The sequence below is a fragment of the Miniopterus natalensis genome, chromosome 1, assembly GCF_054644295.1.
Source record: "Miniopterus natalensis isolate mMinNat1 chromosome 1, mMinNat1.hap1, whole genome shotgun sequence".
In the NCBI taxonomy this organism is placed as follows: domain Eukaryota; kingdom Metazoa; phylum Chordata; class Mammalia; order Chiroptera; family Miniopteridae; genus Miniopterus; species Miniopterus natalensis.
This window is the reverse complement of record NC_142081.1, coordinates 137,001,050-137,026,331: the sequence shown is the minus strand read 5'-3', so window position 1 is coordinate 137,026,331 and position 25,282 is coordinate 137,001,050. Positions and strand designations below refer to the sequence as shown.

At 39.9% G+C, this 25,282-nt stretch overlaps 1 protein-coding gene and 1 non-coding gene across 2 annotated transcripts in view; one reads left to right on the top strand and one right to left on the bottom strand.

The window, feature by feature from the left end:
* MCUB (mitochondrial calcium uniporter dominant negative subunit beta) overlaps positions 1-25,282 on the top strand; it is a 78,108-nt gene that overhangs the window by 40,633 nt on the left and 12,193 nt on the right. The window contains exons 2-3 of the mRNA XM_087826125.1: positions 19,746-19,821; positions 20,329-20,499. Of these exons, the coding sequence (XP_087682251.1) occupies positions 19,746-19,821; positions 20,329-20,499 (247 nt within the window). The remainder of the gene's footprint in view (positions 1-19,745; positions 19,822-20,328; positions 20,500-25,282) is intronic.
* On the bottom strand, positions 21,604-21,710 carry LOC148094418 (U6 spliceosomal RNA). The gene has a single exon (XR_015713697.1). It is a non-coding gene; the product is annotated as a U6 spliceosomal RNA (small nuclear RNA).

The window sequence follows — 25,282 nt, the reverse complement described above, 5'->3', positions numbered from 1 at the left end:
TACTTACTCTCATTATTCCTGTCTTAAGCCTATTAATTGTAAAGAATTCTCACAAAGGAGAATTTAAATCTTAGTTCAAGTGTGCCCAGTTCAGATTTAGCTGAGAATCTTGAAGAATAACATTTATATTGGAAGTGCATTTTCCATAAGTTTAATGAATTTTCACTAAGTGAACATACTCATATTATTAGAGCCCAGATCAATAAACAGTACTGTCAGCACCCTGGGAGCCCAAGCCCCCGTATGCCCTCTTTTAGTTACTACCTAAGCCTCGAAGTATAACTACCATCCTGCTTTCTAACACCATAGAGTGCTTCTATGAATGTGCTTCTTATATTTGTCTTTTGAGCACAAATGTTATTATTTCTCTTGGTTTATACTTAAGAGTGGAATTGCTAGGTCATTAGGTATGTGCATATTTGGAGGTACTGCCAGTTTTCAAAGTGGTAGTTGACACACTCATCAGTAGTGTGTGAACAGATTTTGTTTGTTTGTTTGTTTTTAAAATATATCTTTATTGATTTCAGAGAGAGGAAAGGAGAGGGAGAGAGAGACAGAAACATCAATGATGAAAGAGTCATTGATCGAGCCCACAACCCGGGCATGTGCCCTGACCGGGAATCGAACCCCGATCTCCTGGATCCTAGGTCAACGCTCAACCGCTGAGCCATGCCCAGCCGGGCGTGTGTGAACAGATTTAGTCTCAATCAGATTCCTGGACTGGGAAGTTGATTGGCCCAACTTGGAGCAGATGTCTGATCAATTACAATGAGGGGATTGGAAGTCACATAATACAGACATGGTTTTGGGGGACCCACCACTGCTACACTGTAAGTAGAAGTAGAGGCAGTTTCTAGAAAATGGAAGATTGTATGAGCTGGATCGATATCCTAAATGGTTTCAACATATATACAAATTATTTGCACAGAGTCTCTAAATTGAAGGTAGAGCTTTGTTGATGTAAGAAATGTTTAAACCTGTAGAGAATTTTTATGAGTTTATATGAACCAAACTGACAACACATGCTGGGGAGCAAGATCTCAACTGCTCCAGAGAACAACAGTTTTGCAGATTCTTTTTGCATTTCAAATTAAGGAGGGAATATAAGAAAGATTACATGGAGGTGGGGAAAAGCAAGGTGGGATTAGATTCCAAGATAGTTAAAAAGATCCTGTGCTTTCTTGAGGGTGGTTGTGGCTTATGTCAGTTAACCTGGATTCACAGAAGTAATGAATAGCACTTGCTTAAGGCAAAGATAAACCTTTTACTAAAAAGTTAAGTGCCTGACCTTCCCAGGTAGGATTTATGATCAGGTCACCCTGTGAGGTTACTTTCCATAGTACCCCTTTTTTCATCCACAGATTTGAGTCCTCAGCAAAGTAACATGGTTGAAGCCATGTGAAGAGGTGGGATTGCCCAAAGAGATTCATGGAGTGAGATGAGAAAGGGTAGCCCATGGGGGAACTCTGGAAAACAACATTTGAAGAATGTCAGGAAGAGCAATCTCTAAAGGAAACCAAGAAATGTGATCAGAAATCCAAGGAAATATGGTATCATGGAAGCCAAGACATTGAATGTGCCAAGGAGGGAGTGATCCAAAGGGGCAGTTGCTTCTGAAAAGTCAGTGCTTGAAAAGTTTTCACTGGACTTGGAGACAAGAAGATCAGTGACTTTCTGTGAGGAACTTCAGTGACATGATGGAACAGAAGCCAGATTGCAGTAGGTAAAGGATGAGTGAAAGCCGAAGAAGTGGAGACAGCAAACGTGGGCGCCCCTTTCAAATCACTTAGCTGTCAGCATAAGAACGTTCAAACCTGTAGAGAATTTTTATAAAAAATTTATTTGAGCCCTGGCCAGGTGGCTCAGTTGGTGGGAGCGTCGTCCCACACACCGAAAGGTTGTGGGTTCGATCTCTGGGTGGGGCGCATATGGGAGGCAGCAGGTCGATGTTTCTCTTTCTCCCTTCCTCTCTCTAAAAATCAATAAAAGCAGTCCTCGGGGGAGGATTTAAAAAAAAATTTTATTTGAGCCAAACAGGATGCACCTGGATCTCAACAGATAAATACTTCAGGAAATAACAGTTTGCAGTTTCTTTTATGCTTTTGATATTAAGGAGGGAAACTGAGAAAGATTATATAAAGGTAAGAGAAAGCAAGACGGAGATTACAGGATAAGTAAGATTCTATGTCTCTTCAGAGGGTGGTCACACAATTTTGAGATGATTGAGATGTACTTGAGGCTTTTTAGGATGGGCCTCTCTCTTAGACTTGCCCTAGATTACATTTTCCTTGGGTCATATTAAAAAGCAAAAGGAGCCCTGGCCAGGTAGCTCAGTTGGTTAGAGCATCGTCCTGATAAGCCAAGGTTGTGGGTTCAGTCCCCAGTCAGGACACATACAAGAAGTAACCAGCCCTGGCCAGTGTGGTTCAGTGGCTGGAGTGTTGACCAGCCCATGGAAGGGTTGCGGGTTCTATTCCTGGTCAAGGGCATGTACCTGGGGTGACGGTTCCATCCCCAGCCCTGGTTGGGGTGCATGTGGGAGGCAACCAGTCTCTCTCACATCAGTGTTTCTCTCCCTCTTCCCTCTGTGTCTCTCTGTCTCTCTCCCCCTTCCTTCCCCCTCTCTTCCATTCTCTCTAAAAAAATGGAAAAAATATCCTCAGATGAGGATTAACAAAAAAAATTAAAAAGATCTCCAAGAAGCAACCAATGAATGCATAAATAAGTGGAAAAACAAACTGATGCTTCTCTCTCTCTCAAAAATAATTAAGTAATCAAATAAAATAAAAAGCAAAAGGAGGTCACATCTGCTTGTTCAGCACAGATCCAGTGTGCCTTGGGGATCACGGCTTTCTCCAGAAATGGCTACAGGACTCTGATCTACAGGAAATTGGAATGTAGGTTCTGGCATTTATCCACCGGCGATGGCAGAGGAAACGGTGGTGCAGTTACGCAATACGTTTAACTCAAACACTTTACCCTGAGTAACTATGGCCAGCCCTTCATCGGATTCTTGCCTGGGTCGTCCTGAAATCAGACATGCTCCTGTAGAAAGGGTTTTAAGTGAGGTATCTATGCACCTATCAGGAATAAAGAGAATAGGTTGTATCAAACAATGGCAGGGAAAATCCCTCAGCAGTTCTAATCCACTTTGGGTTTTCAGCAATATATACATCTAAAGCAGTGATTTTCAGCCTTTTTTTATCCCATGGCACACATGAACTAGTTACGAAAATTCTGCGGCACACCCAAAAATATGTATTTTTCCATCTGAAAAAAAATAGGTATAGTTTTGATTGATTTACAAAACAAAAATCAGGTGCCTATACTTGTATATAAGGATTTCTGGTACCAGGAGTTAGCCATTCAGACGCAACCTTATTATGCAACATGACCAGTAAGATGCAGCTCTGTTACCCGGCTTTATGTTATGGCTCGGACCACATGGCTATTGTTGTGTTGGCTGTTGTCAGTTTTTTGACAGTCTAAGGGAAAAGAGGTCAGTGCCTTGGACTAAATAGTCAGGTATTGCGTGTTTTAAAAATTCTTGTGGCAAACCAGTTGAAAAATTGCTGATCTAAAGCAATAGCAGACTATAAATTCTTTTCTACACTGTAAAATTGCAGTTGTGGAATTACAGGAATTCTGGTGATGATATTAAGGTGAAATAACCAAAACACAAATAGAAGGCCCCGTTTTAACAATTGACATGAAAAGAACTTCTAGTCAGAGAATTACAGCTCCATTTTGGGACGGTTCCCCTCGAAATAAGGGGTTCCCCATCACTTAAGAAGCCCGATGAATTAGAAGCCATAGAAAAAGGCAGCTGTAGAATTTGATCTTCCAAGTAGCCCATGTACCTTAATTAAACTTTATGATTGATTATACTTTCCAATTGCTGTGGTCTCACTAAAGGATTTCTATTTGCTGTCAGTTTAAAATAAAAACCTGCATACATTTTTATTCTTTCTACTGAGTACATTGTCTGTTTTCTTTGTAAATGCTGTACAATAAAAAAATATTTAATAACCTAAAAAAATATTTTTAAAGTAAATTACATGATCTAATGATATCGGTGGAATACGAATGAGCAATCCCTGAACAGAGAGCAGTAATGGAGTTCACCCTGGTAGATACAGAGGACAAATAGAAGAAGCACCACGTTGTTGTTGAAAGCCTCCTCCCGAGCCTGCTGCCACGTAGAGTGCTTCTGTAGCAGAGCAATTGAAGTCCTCCTAAAAGGCTTATATTTAAAAAGTACTCTGTTATAGTTTTCTGTATCCGTGTATCACTGTTGCTTTCTAATCAGGAGATTTAAATATAAACTGGCACTCTCAGGTTTATATTCATTATGCAAATTACGCTAGTTCCTGCTGTTGTCCATTGTACATCAGTATCTCCTCTTCACGCCATGTCAGAAAATAGTTTCCTTTTTGAAGTAATGCTGCTGGCTGCTCCTTTCTCATTCTCAGCTGAGTTAGACTTCTTTTTACGCTATACTTTCTACTTTTTTTTTTTACTTTCTACTTCTTGAATACTTGACATTTTATTAATGCCTCTAGAATGTAAAGTTGGATCTCAAAAGGCTGCTATTCTCGTTTTGAAGGGATTAAAACAATTTAAAAAATTCAGTTTTTCTTTCAGTCACACTCCTTGATGTATATTATTAATATACCCTCTATAAGATTTTCATACTGAAAATAATTTCTCATTTGTTAACATTCATGAGAAGCAGTTTTATTCATATTTGTCTAGATAGGTTAAGTTTATTTTACAAATAACTGATGCTGTTCTGGAAATGTGAACCCCTAACTGGATTAGTAACTGATAGACTTTTTAAGATGGGGCATAGATAGGATGTAAATTAAAAGAAGGAGCTGAGTTTGGGTGAGTCAGTCTTGAAATAGTTCCACTCTGCATGTGTGGTGGGTTTGTGTAGGATTTTCAAAATAGTCTTTTAATAATATCCCTCTAAGAAAGCGTTGTCATAGGGTAAGCATATAGTTTTTCTTTTAAATTTTTCTAGCATGTCAGAGGAATACCAAATTCTTGGAGTTTCTACACAAGAATTTGTGAAGGACATACGAATTTTTGTGTTTGTTTTTTAATTTTTGATTCCCTAAGTAACCATAGTTTCCTACTAGCATGCAAAAAAAGTTTTAATGTTTGACCCCTTTGTTAACAGATCGCTTCTCTCTATAAATGGTCATGTTCGTGTTTGTCTAAAACTATTGTTTTTAGCATTGTTTTATTTAGAAACGGTTGCACACTTAAAGAAAAATTGCAAATGCAGTAGGAAGAATGTTTTATTTCTGAACTATTTGAGAATAAGTTGTTGACATGATGCCATTCCTCTGCAAACATAAGAAGATTCTCCAACTTAACCACAAAATGACCATCAAAATCAGAAAATTAACACTGATACATTACTACTGTTATTGGTGGAAGTGGAGTTCTTGGGGTACCACCAGGAAAAGAATTTCCTGAGGCCCCCACAGAAGGATGGGGTTTTGTGGAAAGCTTTATTGATTATGTAAAATTTAGGGGGTTCCCCTCGTAGTTCCCATCTCTGTCTGCCTCACCATGGAAGAAGTCCAATCTTATCTTCAGCAGGGCCAGAATTCAGGCCGCTGCCCAGAATTTCTGCTTTATATTAAAGTCCAGTCCTGTCCAGCATCCTCTGTGTGGAGTGACCATGGCCATGGGCCATGTGGCTGCTTAAGACCACATGGCTATGGAGAGGGAACAGGTGAGCTCATGGGTGAGTATATGCCAAAGAGCAAGAGAGAGCAAGAAGAGCCCAAGAAAGAACAAGTGAGCAGGAACTCTGTCAGAGGGTTTTAACTCTCTAAGATTTTGCGTACTTCTGATGGGAGCTACCCCCTAGCCAATCCATTGTTCCCCAGGCTAGACTGATAGGCAGACACTTTCCCTAGGTCACCCCCATGCGCCCATCTCCCCCTTTGTTCCATCTCTTCCCCCAGTGATCTGCAGGGAATGGACGGGTTCCCTGGGAAGCATGAAGCTGTAGCTTCCTGGTGAAGCTGTATCGATGACCATGCTTATGTCTGGCCTCCCCTTTGCTCTCTTCCTGTTATTAACATTAATTAATTAGCTAACCATGATGATAACACTACCATCTAATTCCTAGACCCCATTCAAATTTTGCCTTCTTTTTCAATAATGTTCTTTATTGCTTAAAGTTCTGACTCACAGTTGAATTTAGTTGTCATTCATGTCTCCTTTAATCTGGAACAGTCACATTCTTTCCCTGACTTTCAGTGATTTTCACTCCTTTGAAGATGATAGTTTCTTTGTAGAACGTTTCCTTTTGGATTCATCTGCATTTCTGTGCGGCTCATCAGGAATATCACAGAAGGGCTGCATGTGTTCTCCTTCATTGCAGGATTCCACTTTGCCCCATTGCTGATAATCACATCAGGCCACTCCTCTCCCCACTCCATGAGTGCCTTTTCAGAACGGATCCTTAGAATGAAGAAGTTTTATGAGTTCTAAGAAGAAAAAATAAAATTAAATCTGTACCTGACACACTGTGGTGAAAACTGTAGAACCCCAGAAGCAGAAAGATGGGAGAAAATATTTGAATTTACAGAAAATCTTAAGTGTACAAAAGATGGGTTAATAGACGCCAAAAGGCAAAGGAATGCCTTCAAGGTTCTGAATAGAAATAACAATCAATCTTGAATTCTATATTCAATAAACTATCATTTCAACAAAATAAAGTTTGAGAGATTTAAAGTCTTATTGAGAATTATTCTCTGGATGAATGAAATCGAACATGTGAGAAAGTAGAATGTGAGAAGAAAGGGAGAGCAAAATAGTTGGAAATCTTACAGGTAAATCTAAGAAACAGTATCTATATAAAACAATAGTCATGATGACAGTTTGGGGAGTTCTAAAAAATAAGGGAAAAATAATTCCTCCTTCATTGTGATTGATGCAACTTAAGATCTTTATCATCTATTCAGTAGTGGGGTAGAGAAATTAACTTTACACTCCAAGCCAAGTAAGAATGTCTCAGGATGTACAAGGCAAACATTAAAAGGACAGAGAAACAAACAAACATGTACTTCCAAATTAATAGAGAGGGTAAAAGAATATAAAAAACAGTTAAATTATCAGTAGACAAAAAGGAAGAAAGAAGCAAAGGAAAATCAGGATAAATAGCATAAAATAAGATGACAGATGTCTAAATTTATCTGAACTAATAAATGTAAACAGATTAAACTCAACAGTGAAAGGGACAGAAAGTGTTGAATTTATTAACAGATACTGAGGGTTTACTACCCATACATAGGCAGTCATCGAAAGCACTATTCAAGGCTGTAGTGAGCAAAATTTAACACAGAAGGAATGAGAACGCAGAAGAAATGTTGAAGAAGGAAATGGGTAAAGTAGAAACAGAAAAACGAATAAAAACTCAGTAATTTTAAAGCGTGTTTTATGTACCACCTAATGTGGAGTTTTTCCATGGGATGTGTGAACAAAGCAGCGTAACCCCTCGGCTAGATCATTGCTTTGCTTTGAAGCTTGTTCTCAGGTTCATTAGTTTCTACCCTGTGGTGCGTCATGATTTTTTGTAGAACCTCACACTGAGCTCCAAGCTTTTATAATTTATTTAGCTTCTCTGTTAAAAAAAAATAATAAAATCAAACTGCTCTACAGTAGTTCTCTGCTGATGAACTCTTCTGACTTCCCACTTATTAATTATAAATAATGTATTTTTAAGCCAATATACTCTAATATTTCAATATGTTTGTAACAACAGACTAGAGTGAATAAGTAAATTAGTCTAATATCTTCTCTCTGGATTGTGACCCTTCATTATTTGCTCTCAAAAGCATTTCCTTGTTGAAATGAAAGAAGGAGAGAAGGAAGGAAGGAAAAGAGGAGGGATGAAAGAAATATTTACAAGAATATAATTGCAGGCGTCCTGCTGAGGTTCGTGTCCAGAGAATGAGGGCAGGACTGGCTTAAATGCCGAGTGCTTAGAAGGGATCTAAATGTGACCTGGCAGAGAGGAAGATGAAGGAGTCGCTGCACTGTGTGGAAGTTACTGCTGGTTACTAGCCAGATGCTGTACACATTACTTTTGTTTCTGTTCTGTTTTGGTCATGTTGTGGATTAAATACCCTTCCGGGACTTTCTAAATCAAAAAGATTTTCATTTGTATCTGAGAGAAACTGAAGTATTAAGATAACTGCCTAGTGTGTGCTACAAGATGCAATTTTATTAGGAAGATTTAAAATATAAATCTGTGCCCGGCCGGAATGGCTCATTTGGTTGAACTTTGTCCTGTGCACCGAGAGGTCGTGGGTTTGATTCCCAGCCAGGGCACGCACCTGGGTTGCGGGCTCAATCCCTGGTTGGGGCGCGTGTGGAGGCAACCGATCGATGTTTCGATGGATGTTTCTCTCTCTCTCTCTCTCAGCATGTTCTCAGATGAGGATTAAGAAAATAATAATAAAATAAAATATAAATCTAGAAGTCAGAAGAATTTATCAAAAGGGAACTAGTACATAGGGTTCTGTGGGTTTCATGGTGGGAAGATGAGAGTGCAGAGTTGGCCGTGCAATGTAGGCACACCGGGCAAAGTTTCCGGGCAAGGATGGGAGTAAGTACAAAGGCACGGAAGCACGCAGCAGAGTGCCAAGAAACCGCAATACTTTTTACATCTCTGGAATACAGAATCGGCAGGTAGGTGGTGCTAGGGATGAAAAGGTTTTGCTGGAGAAGTAGATAGGAATCAATTCATGTAAAGTTTTATTTGGAATTGGTTCTCTTTGCAAGAGAGAGCAAATAGCCCTGGCCAGTTTGGCTCAGTGGTTAGAGCGTTGTCCTGAGGACCGAAGGGTTGTAGGTTCAATTCCAGGTCAAGGGCACCAAAAAAAAAAAAAGAGAGAGAGAGAGCAAATACAGGTCTTTAAATCTAGAAATAGTTTATGTGATTTTAGAAGACTAGAATAGATCTTGCTCAGCTGACATGTCTCAGTGTTTGAGTGTCGGCCTGTAATCCAGGAGGTCATGATCCGATTCCCCATCAGGGCACATGCCCGGATTGCAGGCTTGATCCCCAGTAGAAGGGGGTGCAGGAGGCAGCTGATTAATGACCCTCTCTCATCATTGATGTTTCTCTCTCTCTCTCCCTTTCCCTGAAATCAATAAAAACATATATTTTTTAAAAAGACTAGAATAGATCTTCATCTGGAATGGATTGGTGGGCGAAGCCAGTTAGGAAGCTGTTACAGTGATCTAGGTGAGGTAGTAAGGATCTAAGCTAGGGCCGTAGAGGTGGAGCTAGAAAGGGAAGGCTGGATTTGAGAGCTCTGTGTGAAACAGAATCAGTAGGCCTCAGTGACAGTGCGGTTGTAACTACTGTTCTCCCAGTTCATCAAGATAAGGAATAAAGGAGAGGCTCAGGTCTGTGGAGGAACAAGCAAGAGCTCGGTTGAAGAGGTGTTGTGCTGGGATACCTGTGGCCTGTCTGGGGTGAGCCTCCAACAGGGGCTTGTTGCTGCAGCAACGCCCCAGATGTGTCTTATTGTTTGATTCTGAATCTTACGAAGGTCTGCTTGTCTGGGTTCAGACTACTACCAATCTGGGGTTGTATTGAGTAAAGCAACGTGAAGCAAAGAAAATATTTCCCAAAGAAGTTTGAAAAATACATTTTCAGGATCCTAAAATTATTACTACTTTATGATCCAATCATTCTGCAGTTTACCCTAAAGGAAAAAATGCAAACAAAGATTTATGTGCAAAGATGTTTAGAATCAGTTGAGTTGTAATGGCAAAAACTTGACTACAGAACATAGAAAATAAACTGGAAGCTATACATTACTGTTAACTAATCATCTCAGATGATGGCATTATTGGTGACTTTTTTTGAGAGTGTGTGCTTTATGGATTTTCTAAAATGAACATTCATTCATTTCTGACTAGGAAAAAAATGTAGAACTAGTATATAAAATGGAAATGGAAATGTCCAACAGTAGGTAAATAGTTAATTCTGGTACACCCACAGGATAAGTGGTTATAGAGCTATTTAAATAAACTGATGAGTTTTTAATCAGGTAGGTAGATCTTATAAATATTAATGATCAGCTCTCAGTGGATTATATGAACACACACACACACACACACATATATAAAATGGCTGGCATAAAAGAATTCAGGTTGTGGGTGCTTATTTTCTCTATTCTCCAAGCTTCCACAAGGACTTTTACTACATTTATTTTCCTCATTTTAAAAAAAGTTCCTGGTTTCTGTCGAGTTTTTTGCTTCTTTTTTCTACTTTCCATGAAATACTTTATTTGTTCTTCTTTTCTACCACTTTAGAAACTGCAGACTGAGTGGTTTCCTTTAAGTGTTTAACATTAACATATATTTAATTATAGCTTGTCTAACAAAGTCTCAGAGTTTCCATTATCTTTTCCCTCCCCCTGAACATGACAGGAATCTTCATATGTTATAGGAGTCCACTGAATATAGCATACCAAATATCATTTAGCATTTTCCACTCATTTTAACACACAGGCTCGTCTAAAATTTCTTAACAATAAGTAATTTATTTACCAACATATTTTACATCTTTGGTGTTTGTGTTAGTTCCCTAGGGCTTCCAATAACAAAGTACCTCACACTGGGAGGCTTAAACAGATTTATTTTCTCACAGTTCTGGAAGCCAGAAGCCTGAGGTAAAGGTGTCAGCAGTGTTGGGTTCTTCTAAGGCCTCTCTCCTTGGCTTGTAGACAGTCATCATCTTCTGTTCTCAAATGGTCTTTTCTCTGTGCATGCACATGTCTGTGTCCAAATCTCCTGTTCTTATCCACTATGGCTGATGACCTTATGACAGTCTACTCATATGATCTCATTTTTACTTAATTACTTCTTTAAAATACAGTGAAGTTCTGAGCTACTGTGGGTTAGGACTTCAACATATAAATTTGGGTGGGAGACACAATTCAGCCCATAACAGTGTTCTCTGCTTCCATAGGATATAGTTCCCTTCTTCCTGCAAAAATTCCTTAACAAAGATACGTAGGAAAGAAGCTATGGCCTCTGTGTATCTGAAAACCTCTTCATTTCTTTCACCTTATAGTAATTTTCCTGAGTACAGTGTTCTAGGTTGATGTTATTTTTCCTTAGCACCTTGAAGATATTCATATGTTCATTTAACATGAATTTTTTGAGCCCCTGTATTATGTGTTAGGTACTATTCCAGGTGCTGCAGATACAGCAGTGAACCGGACAAGTCCCTCCCCTCTCCCAGGGAGTGTGACTCTAGCGAGAGGAAATGAGATAACATTTATACAGGTTGTGTGAATGTGTTTTCATTTCTCTAGGGCAGCGATTTTCAACCAGTGTGCCTCAAGAACTTTTAAAACATGCCATATCTGACGAATTAGTCAGAGGCACTGGACTCCTTTTTCCTTAGATTGTCAAATTAAAAAATGACAACAGCTAACACAAAATAGCCATCATTGTGAATGCCCTGTCTTGAATCATAAACATTTAGATCATTTAATAGACTTGTATCTTATTGGTCATGTCACATAATAAAGTTGTGTCTGATTCGTTAATCCTTGGTACCACAAATCCTTATATACAATTATAGGCACCTGATTTTTTTTTTAAAAGTCACTTTGGAGCAAAAAGGGTAGGTACTTTTTTTTTTTTTTTTTTTTTTTGGTAAATCAAAATTTTACCTATTTTTTTTGTCAGATCGGCAAAAACTATAATGTACTTTTTGGTATGTTGCAGAATTTTAATGAGTTTATGTGTGCCATGAGATGAAAAAGGCTGAAAATCGCTGCTCTAGAGTAAACAACCAGGAGTAGGATTGCTGGGTCACATGGAAGTGTATGTTTAACTCTATAAGAAACTGTCTGATGTTTTCCAGATGGTTGTATCATTTTACATTCTTGCCAGCAATGTATGAAAAATCATTGTTTTTGTATTCTGAAACTTTCTGTATCCTTCTGTGCTATAACTGGGTGAAATATTGCCTAATTAATTAGTTTTCTGATTACTTTATCCAGTGTAGAATTTACCTGATCTGAATTTTTATGTGTACATATATTTTTTTTCCATTTCCAGGAATCCTAATTAGTTAATCAGAGTAACTAATTTTTGTTTCATTTCTATCAGTTTTAATATCATAATTTCTTATTTATTTCCTAGAAGCATATTCTCCCTTTTATCTCTTTGAAGACCCTAAGTATAATTTATGTTAAATTCAGTTTTGGATGACTCTCTTATTTTTATCTTCCCTAAATTATTGAATTAATCTTCAAAATACATTTGTTGGTTCCTTCTTAGCATTTAATTTCTAATATATTAGAACTTAAAATTGCAGACTGTAAGTAGGACTTTATCTTTCATTCTGTACTTACCCATTTTGGCTAGTAGTTTTATACTGCCTCCAACTGGGCTCCTGTGGCCCAAGCCCTGAACCAGTTCAAAACTGACACGATAAGGTCCCTGTGCTGGGATGTTGCAGTGAGATTTCCCAAATCAAGTCATCATATCACTGGAAGGCTTGGCTTGATCTTGCCCTGGGCTCCGTTTCGTCTCTCCTACCCCAAAAGAGTCAAACTCTCATTTATTTATTCTGTTGTAGACTATTAAAAGATAATTTTCAGAAAAAGGTAAAATCATGACGCCCATACAGTTATAATAATGAACATATGTTAAAGAATTTATTTTAGAATTTCAAATTTATTTAGTTTTGTCAGTGTAAGAATGTTCAAACCTGTATAAAATATTTGTAAGAGTTTATTTGAACATAACAGAAGACTACACCTAGAAACAAGATCTCAACAGACTGAGGAAAATGCTTCCGAGAAGGACAGTTTGCAGCTTCGGTTATGCATTTGGAATTGAGGGAATGTAAGGAAGGTTACTGAGTGGGAAGACACAAGACTGGGAAGTCTCTGTGATTGGATTGCAGGATAGTGAACAGGATTGTGCTCTCTTTTGAGGATGGTCTGAATCAGAGGCATTTCAAGGTCTGTTAACCTAGATGCACAAAAGCAATGGACAGGGCTTGCTTAATGCAAAGATCAACCTTTTACTAGGGAAGGTATAGGCCTGAGGTGTGACTGCCCACCATGACCTGCCCAGGTAAAAATTTATAATCAGATCACCCTTTGAGGTTCCCTTTGGTTAGATTTGTTACAGAGCTCCTTTTTCATCCACAGTCTTATGATATGAAGGAACCAAGTGGATGTTATATCCAATTAAAAGGAAAAATAAAAACAGTACGAATTTATATGGGGGAAGAATGTTAAGATGAATTGCAAATAGTATTTCCACAGTGAGGGGAAGTCACTTAGATCACTACCAGACTGGACAGAATTTACATGCCTAGCAGTCACCTACAGTTTACAAATAGTTGCAAAATGCCTCCAAACCAATGAACAGGGCCAAACTGGGATCACTTGGAAAAGTGTGCTGAGGACAGTGTGTTTCCATTGAAACGTTTTTTTCTACAGGGCCCAGAATACCCTTGACTGTCCACTTGAACCTTTCTTATCACATTGTGTTTCTCTTTTGTTTTTGGTACATGGAAATACATATGTTGTTTTTGAGCATGGAGCACAGGAGTCCCTTAATCTTGGATAGAATTTTGAATGGAAATTTCATCTTTGATTTCTTAATAATAATAAAGATATTTAATCTAAATTGTGACACAGCTCTAGAAGCAACCTGATCTTGTTAATTGGCCATGTTAACGTAAGAAACATTCAAACCTGTGAAGAATTTTTGTGAGTTAATTTGAGCCAAACTGTCGACAAATGCCCAGAAGCAGAATCTCAATGGATTGAGATAATGCTCCGGAGAATGGCAGTTTTGCACCTTGTTTTATGCATTACAATCAAAAGAGAAGACATAAGTGGGCTACATGAAATCCATTGGTGATAGATGAGGGAGGTGGGAGAAAGCAAAGCAGGGAAACCTCTGGGATTGGATAGAAAGTAAAATGAGACACACAGTTCTTTTACTTAGGTGGGTGCAGGATAGTTAACAGTCAACAGTTAACTCAGTAACAATGAGGGAATTTTTGGTCTCCGCAGAGCGGTGTCTGTGCTTTGAGGGGTCTGGAAAAAGGAAAATTACTTTGACATTCTAACGATATGTTGTATAGATGCAAAAAGACAATAGACAGGCTCAGTTAAGGTAAAGATTACCTTTGTTGGGAAGATACTGGCCTTGGACATGGTTACCTGCCATAAGCTGCTTTTTAGTCAAATAAGTTTTAATTTCAGACCATCCTTTGTGGTTACTTTAGGTCTTTGAGTTTGCAAGGCCACCAGGCAGACCTCCCCTGGGCTTGTCAGATTAGCATGTGGCCCCTTTTCGTCCACAGCCCCAGTGTGTGATCATTACACATCTCCTTTCCACTAAAAGCTGCCTTACTTTACTTCGAAGTTCAAACAGATCTCTCCTGTATCTTTCCCCTCTTGTAGTCTTCAGACTATAGCCCTGGCTCACCCGCCCCCCCCCCCCAAACATGTTCCCTTCTTTTTCTCACAACCTGTTTCTTCTGAACTCTCAGATCACAGTAGCTAGTATATCTTTTTTTTAATTCTTTATTTTATTGATTTGAGAGAGAGATCATTTTGTTCCACTTATTTATGCATTCATTGATTGATTCTTGTATGTGCCCTGACCGGATATTGAACCCACACCTTGGCATATCGAGATGATGCTCTTACCAACTGAGCTACCTGGCCAGGACGGAGCTGGTATATCTTAAAGCTGGGATTCCAACTTGGTTCTGACTGCGAAGCTTGTGCTTTTTCCGTTAGACCATCATGACCAACAGGAAGAGGAAATGGCATTTGAGCTGGACCTTAAGGGAATGACAGAATTTGTTAGGCAGAAGTGGATAAAGAAAGCACCTTAATGACACCGAGCTCATTTGCCCAGGCCCAAGTTCTTACTGCAAGGAATAGTAAGTGATAAGCCTGTGGAGGTGAATTAGCCATAGGCATGTGTTGTGCCTTACACTTGCTTAATGCTTTGTTTTAAATCAGCTGCACAAGATAGATGTTGTTATCCTCACCTAACCCCTGAGAAAACTGAAGCACAGAAGTAGTCCCTCCTATGACTTATCTGGGATCTCTCAGCTGTTAAGTGGCTGAATTAAATTTAGAATCCCCTTCCTTTCAACTCTAGGGTCTTTGTTCTTTCTACTTCATATAAGGCTGAGGGGTTTATGCAGGGGTATGAAGTGATTAGAATTGTATTTAGGAAAGGTAGTGATAAAAGAGAAACCTGAGTCAGCTTTTTGACCTGATACTGAGTATTGTTTGGAGGCCAGAACCCTTAACCCAGCACTAAAATGTGGAATTAAAAAATGATTCTATGCAAAAATTTAAGTGCCTCTAAAGCCATTGTGGGTCAGCTACTCATAATGTGGTCCTCACACCTGCAACTTCAGTATAATCCTGGGGTTTATTAAAAATGGAAATTTTCATACCCCTATCTCAGACTTAGTAGAACATAAATCCCTGGAGATAGAGTCCAGGAGTCTGTGTTTTAAGCAAGCCCTCCAGGTGTTTGTTAGTCACTCAAATGCTTGAGGAAGCCTTGATAATTTTTTCTGGCCACTTGCCCCCTTTCAGCATTTTCTGGTGTTACAGGCAAGACAAGAAACCTTTGTTCTTGTCTTCTTGAAGGAAAGATTTCAATCAAGAGACAAAGTGCAGCAAAACAAGCAAGAATTTATTGGTTGCAGCAAAAACACACTTAAGGCAGTGAAACAAGGAAGGGTTTAGCATAGAAGAAGCAACAGGAGAGCCTAGGCTGGGCTCTTTGGCTCACTGGGAAGTCAGAGAAAGGGGCCCTTGGAGACAGGTTCAGGCGGTTAGCCCGGGATGAGCTGCCACTGCCCATTGCTCCCCTGGTTGCAAGTCTTGTGGAGTCCCTTAGAGTTTAGGGGATACATGCCTGAGGAGGAAGGAGAGGGGGAAGGGAATGGCACAGGCGTGTTCCCCTGTGGGAGAGCAAGCAAAGGTCCTTTCTGTTGAGGGTATTTCTCTCGTAGGTGGGAATCTTAGGGGAGGTCTCAGGGGAGGGTCTCAATAGACTATTCATCAGCTTTCCAGGTGTGCTCTTTCAGGGTCATAGTCTCCACTGATTGCTTAGCACCAAGGCAGGGTGTCATTAGTGCAGCTGGCCCTGAGGCAGCCACAGTGGCACTTGTCTTGTTTTGCTGCTTTTCTGGGCCTGGAGCTGAAGTTCAGCTGAAGCCTAGATGTTATCTTTAGGGAGGAAAAGTTCAGGGAGTCTAAACCGCGTGACCAGTGATATGCTGGGGGAGGTTCTTGTTTTGCCAGTTTCGCTCCTTGCTAGGTACCCAGGGCTTTCTGCCCTGGTGACCTTCTGTACCAGGCCCATTGTCCTTGCTCTGCTCATGTTGGTCTAACTGCCTATAACACTGGTTGTCCAGAAGGTGCATCTTAAAATGCTTTCCTTGATAGTAGACCAGAAACTTCATCACACATTAAATGATAAATACTTTGTTGCGGATTTATCGTTACTGCTCTCTAGGAACCTGACTCATAAACTGGCTTTATCTTTAGCATCCACATCAAGCTGTTGTCAAAGAAAAAGTGACTCCCGTGGAAGAACTGGAGGGTAGACTTGATTCAGGGGGACCACAACAGTGGGACTTTGCAGTGGGAGAGGGAGATTGGGCTCAACTCCAAATTCAGTAAGGAAAAGTGGGGATTTATATCTGAGGAGCAGAGTGGGGTTTGGTGGATGTGTTGTCGGCGGCAGGAATGGCACCAGCTGTTGGGACTTGCTCTGCTCATGTCTGTCTAACTGACTACCACAGAGGGAAAATTACTAAGAGGATAGGATAATTCTTTGCTAAACTGACCTTCCAGGATTCTTGCTGAAGGCAGACTAGGATGATCAGAAAATACTTGGGAGATGGTGGAGAATGAAGAATTTGATCAGGAATGGAGAGAGGTGTTTCTGGCTAAACCAACTAGACAATTCTTGCTAAAACTGGGCGCTTGGAGGACATGCCCAAGGATGGGGCTTAGTGAGGCTTACAGGACCCAAGTCCAGGTTAGCCAAGAGGAGACCTTTGTCACCATTAACACTGATTACGTTGGGGGGAAGTTATGGGATTGTGGAACAAGAAGGGCTTTAACTTTTACTCCCTAAATTTTTATGTTTGTCCTTTATACATGGAGAGTCATTTATATCATTAAATATTTTGAGATGTGTTTTGGTAGAGAATTAGTTCTGACATATTTTGAAATGGATACATTTTTCTCAGTTTCAGGTAGTTTTACTAAAAGTAACAGACAGTATTGTAATATCCATTATCAAACTTGGAGAATATCTACATGTATTTATTTCTTGAGAGGTGCATCTATTTTAAGAAATAATCAGCTTTTCTTCTCATCTATAGTGAGTTATAGTTTTACAAATGAAATTCAAATGAACAGTTCTAATGTGACAGATGATGTTTTGTTGAAACTAATTGCCTATGTATGTTTACCAGAAATATGTATTCCAATGTTTTGTTTTACTTACTAATGGGATTGTTTTGATTTTGAGCATAATGGAACATTATTTGAGTCAGTGTTATTATTTCATTTTTGTAGCAGTGAACACATTTTTAACTGCTTATTCATCATTTTAATTTAATAGTGCATGATCACATAAATGAAAACTTAGTAAATACAACTTATAAAAGAATTCTTCGTTGCATAATTACTGGAAAAGTTAATAAATGACTACAAGGTGATGAATTAAAAAAACTGGATCCATATGAAACAGCTACCATGTTGTGACCACGGTACTTTGGCACCAGTTACTTTGAGTGCCGAATGCCTAATAACAAGCTCCTCAGTGCCCTTTCTTTCCACCACCATGGTACTATCTTTGTTCACACAATACACCATGATGTCACCTGGCCTTTGTTGAACACCAATATAACTGTAAATGAGGCAGGATAGTAAAAAGATAGGAAAATTCCTTGCCAAGTAAAATGGGGAAACTGAGACAGATAGCTGAACAAACTGGCTGAGCAGTTTACAGCAGATACAGAAGGTCACCTCCCTAGAGATACCATCTAGGCCTCAGTTGTATTTCAGCTCCAGGCCCAGAAAAGCAGCAAAACCAGGTGGGCAAGGCCAGGACCAGCTGTAGTTACTAATGACCCCTGCCCTGGCCCTGACTAATCAATAGCGACCGCGACCCTGAAAGGGCACACCTGGAAAGCTGATGAATATTCTGTTGGAACCCTCTCCTGAGACCTCCCCTAAGATTCCTGCTACAAGAGAGAGAGAAAGCCCTCAAGATAATGGACCCAGCGAGTGCTCTCCTGACCTTTTCTTTCCCCCTTTCCTTCCCCCACAGGCATGCATCTCCTAAACGCCAAGGGAATTGCAACCAGGGAAGTAATAGGCAGCTGCAGCTCATCCCAGGCTAACCCCCTGAACCTGTCTCCAAGGCCCCCTTTTCTCTGACTTCCCAGTGAGCCAGAGCAGCCCAGCCCAGGCTCTCCTGTTGCCTCATCTGTGCTAAGTCCTTCCTTGTTGCACTGTCCCCAGCTTTAGTAAACGTACCCTCAAATCACCTGGGCTCACGTTGTGAAATTTTTCCTGCATGAGGTCAAGAACCCACACACTGCCGGCTGGCCCTAGGCAGACCCACTCAGGGCCAGGCGCCCTGTCCAGTAACAAACAGAAACACCAGTGCAAACCCTAAAAATATGTTCCATGGTAAGGTAGCCATTCCAGTGCTGTAGACCCAGCAGTGGATTCCTAGAACATGTGAAGATCCTTGTTATGTTCAGGAGGAAGGCAAAGATAATGAAAAACTTGAGACTTTGTTAGAAAAATTATAATTAGGTATGTGCGTATTTTAAACATGTAAAGGAAACCACTCAATTTGTGGTTTCTAAAGTGGTAGAAAAAGAATAGAATGATCTTTTTCACGGAAAGTAAAAATAAGAAGCTAAAAGCCCTATAGAAACCAGAATACTGTCAGCAGAATTTTCTGTGATGTTGGAAATGTTCTCTTCCTGTGCTGTCCAATACGGTAGCCACTCTGCACAAAGAGCTATTGAGCACTCAAGACGTGGCCACGGTGACTGAGAAACTGAATATTTAGTGTTACTTAATTTTAATGAATTTAACTTTAAATGGCCACATGTGACTAGGACTACCATATTGGACAACACGGACCCACCTAGAGCAATATTTATCAAAGTCTGATGTGCGTGAGAATCAGCTGGGGACCTTGTTAAAATGCAGATTCTAATTCAGTCGGTTTGAGCTGAGTCTGTGATTCTGCATTGCTAATCAGCTCCTAGGGCCTGCTGTTGCTTTTCGCCCAGGGGCCCTACTCTAAGAAGCAAATGCCTAGAATATACTTGCATCCATTTATTTTAGATGATCTCCTAAAAGGAAGAACCAAATTTTAAAATTCTCTCAGAACTCTAGGACTTTGAGGAGTTCTCCCATCCCGAGGGGAGAGCCTTGTCCTGGTGTCGCTGCTGCGGGTTACTCTAGTGACAGGCAGCCCTGCAGCCAGAAAGGGTGAGTGAGCTTCTCCAGGGGCTCACCCAGGCACCAGTCGGAAGCCGGAGTTTTCATTATGCTTGCCATGTAAGGTTAAAAGGAGTTTTCTGGTAAAGACACTTATTTCAACTTTCCCACTTTTTCTAAAAGAGAAAATAATCTTCCTTACAGGTTTTGTGTGTGAAGCTGTGTGGAAATCTGAAATGCCATCAATCACATCTTTACGGCACAGTGGCGCCACCTGATGGTAAGCTTTCTGAGCACTTCTTTGATTCTGATGCTGAGTTTATTTCCGTTCTTCCAAATCAAGTGAGAAGTGTGAGTTTTGAGCAAAACAGACTTTTCTTGCATCCCCCCACCCCACACTACCTTGCACCTGGCTTTGTTTAGTTCCTCCCTTTCCAGTTCCTCAATATCTCTGATGTCTTTTGGCAAACTCCCACCCCAGCAATCAGAACAATTATAGATGAATGAGAAGCGTTTCTGCCCTCAAAAACGTAACTCTTTACCTAGGAAGACTCTAAGATAATTATAATAAAGTGTGATATATGCTCTGATAAAGCGTCAAAGGGTGGTAGGGAAATCTGTAAACTGTAGAGTGGTGCAGGCACTATAGGAGCCACGCAAATGATGACAGGAATGCAGAGGCTCATGAATACACAATTAAGCATTCCTTGTAAAGCTTTTGTATTTTAAAGTTATTATTATAAAAAGTAAATTGTATCTATTTTTATGTTGTCTTTTTTCTTCACAGAAATAACGGTTATTTATAGACATGGCCTTCCCTTGATAACACTCACTTTGCCATCCAGAAATGAACGCTGTCAATTTGTAGTCAAACCAATGTTATCGACAGTTGGTTCATTTCTGCAGGACCTACGGAATGAAGACAAAGGTGTCCAAAACGCAGCCATCTTCACAGCAGGTATATATGTACAGTTTTTCAACTTCGACTTTTTCTGAGCCTTTGCTTCTTTACTTTTTAAGAAAGAAGTTGATTCTTGAATTCTTTTTTCTTTCTCCTTATTTTATTTCATTATTTTATTTTATATTTTATTTTTTAATTTCCCATCACCATATATCCCCCCATGCCCTCTCCCACCTCCACTGACCCCCCCTCTCCCTGGCAATCACCACACCGTTGTCCATGTCCATGAGTTCTTTCTGTTTCTTTGTGGTTTTTTTTGCTTAATCCTTCCACCACCACGCCATAGCTGCCTGCCTGCTCTTTATGAGTCTGTCTCTATTTTGCTTGTTAGTTCAGTTTGTTCACTAGATTCCACATATGAGTGAAATCATATGGTACTTGTCTTTCTCTGACTGGCTTATTTCACTTAGCATCATGTTCTCCAGGTCCATCCATGCCGTCACAAAGGGTAAAATTTTCTTCCCTCTTACAGCTGAGTAGTATTCCATTGTGTAAAAGTACCACAGCTGTTTTATCCACTCGTCTACTCATGGACACTTGGGCTGCTTCCAAATTTTGGCTATTGCAAGTAACACTGCAATGAACTCAGGGGTGCATATATTCTTTCCAATTAGTATTTTGGGTTTCTTCGGATAAATTCCCAGAAGTGGAATTGCTGGATCATAAGACAGTTCCATTTTTAATTTTTTTGAGATGATTCTTTAATTCTTTATATAATAAATGGTTGGTGTTCACTGAGACCTTCATTTTTATAATCAGTAATATTAAAAAATAACTTGAATAAAAATCAATGGAATAAATTTGGTGCAAGTTTCAGTTACTTATTTCATAAACTTAGTGCTGAGAAAATTTTATTTTATTTTTGAATTTTTATAAGAGTTTGAGTCAAAACTTAGCCCTGAGAAAATTTTAATGACAGTAATCAGCGTGTAATTTTCAACAAAATTTGAGTAATTAAAAAACAAAATATAGTTTCAATGATTAAAATATCTGATGAACAATTAAAATACACAAATAGTTCATTCACCTTCGTTATAAAGCAGTTTCAGTCTACTATGTTTTTTGACAGAATTGGTTCTCAGAAAGAATATACTTTTACTTTTTAATATGGATCACTTCACAAATTTGCATGTCATCCTTGTGCAGGGGCCATGCTAACCTTCTCTGTATCATTCCAATTTTAGTATATGTGCTGTCAAAGTGAACACTACATATTTTTTAAACCAGCAGAGGTGGTTAATCATTTAGACATTTTAAATTTAAATTATAGCTTTCATGTCCTTGTGGTCTGACATGGCCTGAGACCTACTGCCCCTAAAATAGAATAAAGAATTGTTTATTCTTTATTAAACAATTAAGAAATCAACTTCTTTCATATAGAGGCTACAGGTATAGATAAATGGATACATTTGCATTGTTATTTTATGGTATTACATGATTAGAATAAACTTATTGAAAAGTTGAATACTGGTGCAGTTTTGAAAAGGAAATAAACATTCGTCTTCCCTATCCAAGTTTAGAACTAATGAAGAATGGATATAGAAGTTGGAAAAATGGAGATTAAAGAATTTATTTACTGCCCAGCCTGTGTGGCTCAGTGCCTGAATGTTGACCCATGAACCAAGAGGTCACTGGATTGATTCCCGGTCAGGGCACATGCCAGGGTTGTAGGCTCGATCCCCAATAGGGGGCATGCAGGAGGCAGCCAATCAATGTTTCTCTCTCTTCAATGTTTCTGTCTCTCTATCCCTCTCCCTTCCTCTCTCTCTAAAATCAATAAAAATGTATTTTTAAAAAATAAATTTAAAAAAATTTATTTACTCAACAAATATTTATTGAGCACCTAACATATACTAGGCACTATTCTAGATGTGAGAGGTAGAGCAAAGAAAAACTCCTGCTCTTATGGAGCTTACATTTTAAAGGGAGAAAGAAACAAAGTAAAGAAATAAAATATATAAAATATTAGATAATAAGTGCTATGGAGAAAAATAAAGCAGAGTGGATGGAGGGTGTATGTGTTGGGGTAGGAGGTGCTTGCCAAGGTCACATTTGAAGAGGACCTGGAAGAGATGAGAGAGCTCTGCAGGTGGGAGAAGAGCTCTCCAGGCGGAGGCCCTGAGGTGGGAGCCAGCTCCTCTCCCAACAAAGGAGGGAGCTGGATGGAAGTAGGAGGGGAGGGGCAGAGTGGGGAAAGCCTTATTGAATGCTATTGTGAGGACTTCGGATTTAACTGGAGGGGGACCTTTTTTCCTGGGTAAACCAGGATCAGAGAATAGAGTTTTAGTCCGATGGCCCGATACTCTATCCCTGACTCTACAGACATTGCCCCAGCCCCAGGAGGCTGAACACCCACGGGCCTTCCCCGCAGGGCCAGAGCCTGCCTTCCTAAGCTTCACAGAGCAGGCAGGTGCAGACCTTGAGCACAGGGCTTGCTGGTAGGTAGTATGTACTCAATAAGTGCTTGTTAAATGAATGAAATAAGAGAGGTTAAAGCAGTGATGCTTATTAATAAAAATAATTTGAGCAGCTTTGAGACATAAACACAAAGAAAAAGACTAGAAATCTCAGAGAAAGGGGGCTTTTGGACTGAGTGAACACATTTTATTGGGGTTTAAATTGATACTTGCTCAAGAATAGGTGAAAAGTTTCAACACTTATCATTAGCTTCTTCAAAGTCTTCCACGTTAATCTCTTGCTATTCCTACATTAGTAAAAAGGATAATGTAGTGCTTTAACTGAGAAATCATACGCAGTTTGATTTCTTTTTACAGTAATGTTTTAAGGAGTTGGTGTGAACCATTTAAATATAAATTTTTAAATGACTTCATTTAAAAATGATGTTGATGTTTTTAAAAAGAGGCTCTGGTGGAAAACAGTATGGAGTTTCCTCAAAAAATTAAAAATGAAACCACCTTTTGACCCAGTGATCCCACTTCTGGGAATATATCCTAAGAATCCTGAAGCACTGATCAGAAAGAATCTATGTACCCCTATGTTCATAGCAATGCTATTTTCAATAGCCAAGATCTGGAAACAGCCCAAGTGCCCATCAGTAGATGAGTGGATAAAAAAGCTGTGGGACATTCACACCATGGAATACTATGCAGCTGTAAAAAAGAAGGCACTCTTAACCTGTGTGACAGCAGGGATGGACCTGGAGAGCATTATGCAAAGCAAAACAGCCAGTCAGAGAAAGACAAATACCATATGATGTCATTAATATGTGGGACCTGATGAACAAAATAAGCTAACAAACAATGGAACCAGAAGCACTGAGGCGTGGAACAGTCTAGCCGGTGGCAGAGACAAGGAGGGTGAGGGTGACTGAATGAAGAAGATGAAGGGATTAACTAAAGAACGTCTATGCCTACCCCTTGGACACAGACAATAGTGGAGTGAAGGCCGAGGGAGGGGGAGGCGAGGGTGTGTAGATGTGGGCAAAAGTTGGGGAGAAAGGGAGACCCCTGCAATAATGTCAACATTAAAAAATTTTAAAAAAATAAATAAAAGCAGTGTGCCCCGAAATAATAAAAGTAAATTAAAATAGTAAAAATAAATAAAAAGAGGCTCTAAGGGTGGAATTTGGGCATGAAAAGAGTGTTCACAGTTTTGCCCATGGTGTGGGTTGAATTATTTGGCAATTTCTCAGAAAATGATCTCACCCCAGCTGGTTAACAGGAATCCAAAGAGCCAAATTCTAGGAACAGACTCAGGTGCAGACTTGACTTGCTGCCTCTGGAACAAAAGAACTACAAAGAAGCAGACGGGAGGCAGGCAGCCAGGGTCTTCCTGGTTTCACCAGCCGTGTTACTGCGGTCACACATGCTAACACAGCTGAAATAGCTCCAGTTGAATATAGCCACGCCAGTGCCAGGCCAGGGACAAAATTCTCATCCTGGACTTGATATCACATAATTATAAGCAGACTGTTCTGCAGGAGTAATGCTAGAAAGAGAGACTCCTACACCGCACCAGCTTTTTGCTTACTGCAATGAGTTTGCTTTCTTTACACCTGGGTTACATTAAAGTTTAGTTCAAAAGTATCATAACACAAACTAGGCTGTATGAGGACCTATGCAAAGCTCATGGGGGTTAAATTTCCAAGAGATTTTTCCCCCCGAAATGTTCCTAGAATATTTGTAATTACTGTTAGAATCTCTCCTACCTCTCTCCACCTCCGTCAAATAAACCACAGAAATGCAGATTTACTCCTTAGGTTTAATTACATTTATTAACTATCCCTGCTACCTCCACCTTTCGCAGCTTAGCCTCTTTCCATCTTCCCCAGGCTAGAAAGGGAGGGAGCCGTGGGTGGTACTGTGTGCCTACCAAGTTTTAACTAACACAGGTCAATCACCTTAATTAAAGGTGATCATCTTAATTAAAAATAAGAGAAAGGCAGGCTCTTTTAAAGTGGTACTACCTGTGTGCCTACACACCAGTTCGGCTCGGCTGTAAGCAACAGACTCTGAGATTGGGAAGCCAGCCAGCCAGGCTCAGAAGAGGGCAGGAACTGAGGGAGGGCACAGCAGAGCCCAGGTTAGTCCAGAACAGCCTGGTGGGCTCTGCTGTGACACCCCCACCCCACAGCTGCCACCTCAACTGCTCTGGCCTTGTTGTGAAGACTCCCCACCTGCCCTGAATCTTTTTTTTTTTAATATGTTTTTACTGTTTTTGAGGGTTTTTTTGAGAAAGAGGAAGGGAGAGGGAGAGAGAGATAGATACATTGATGAGAGAGAAATATGGTTTGGCTGCTTCCTGCATGCCCCCCTCTGGG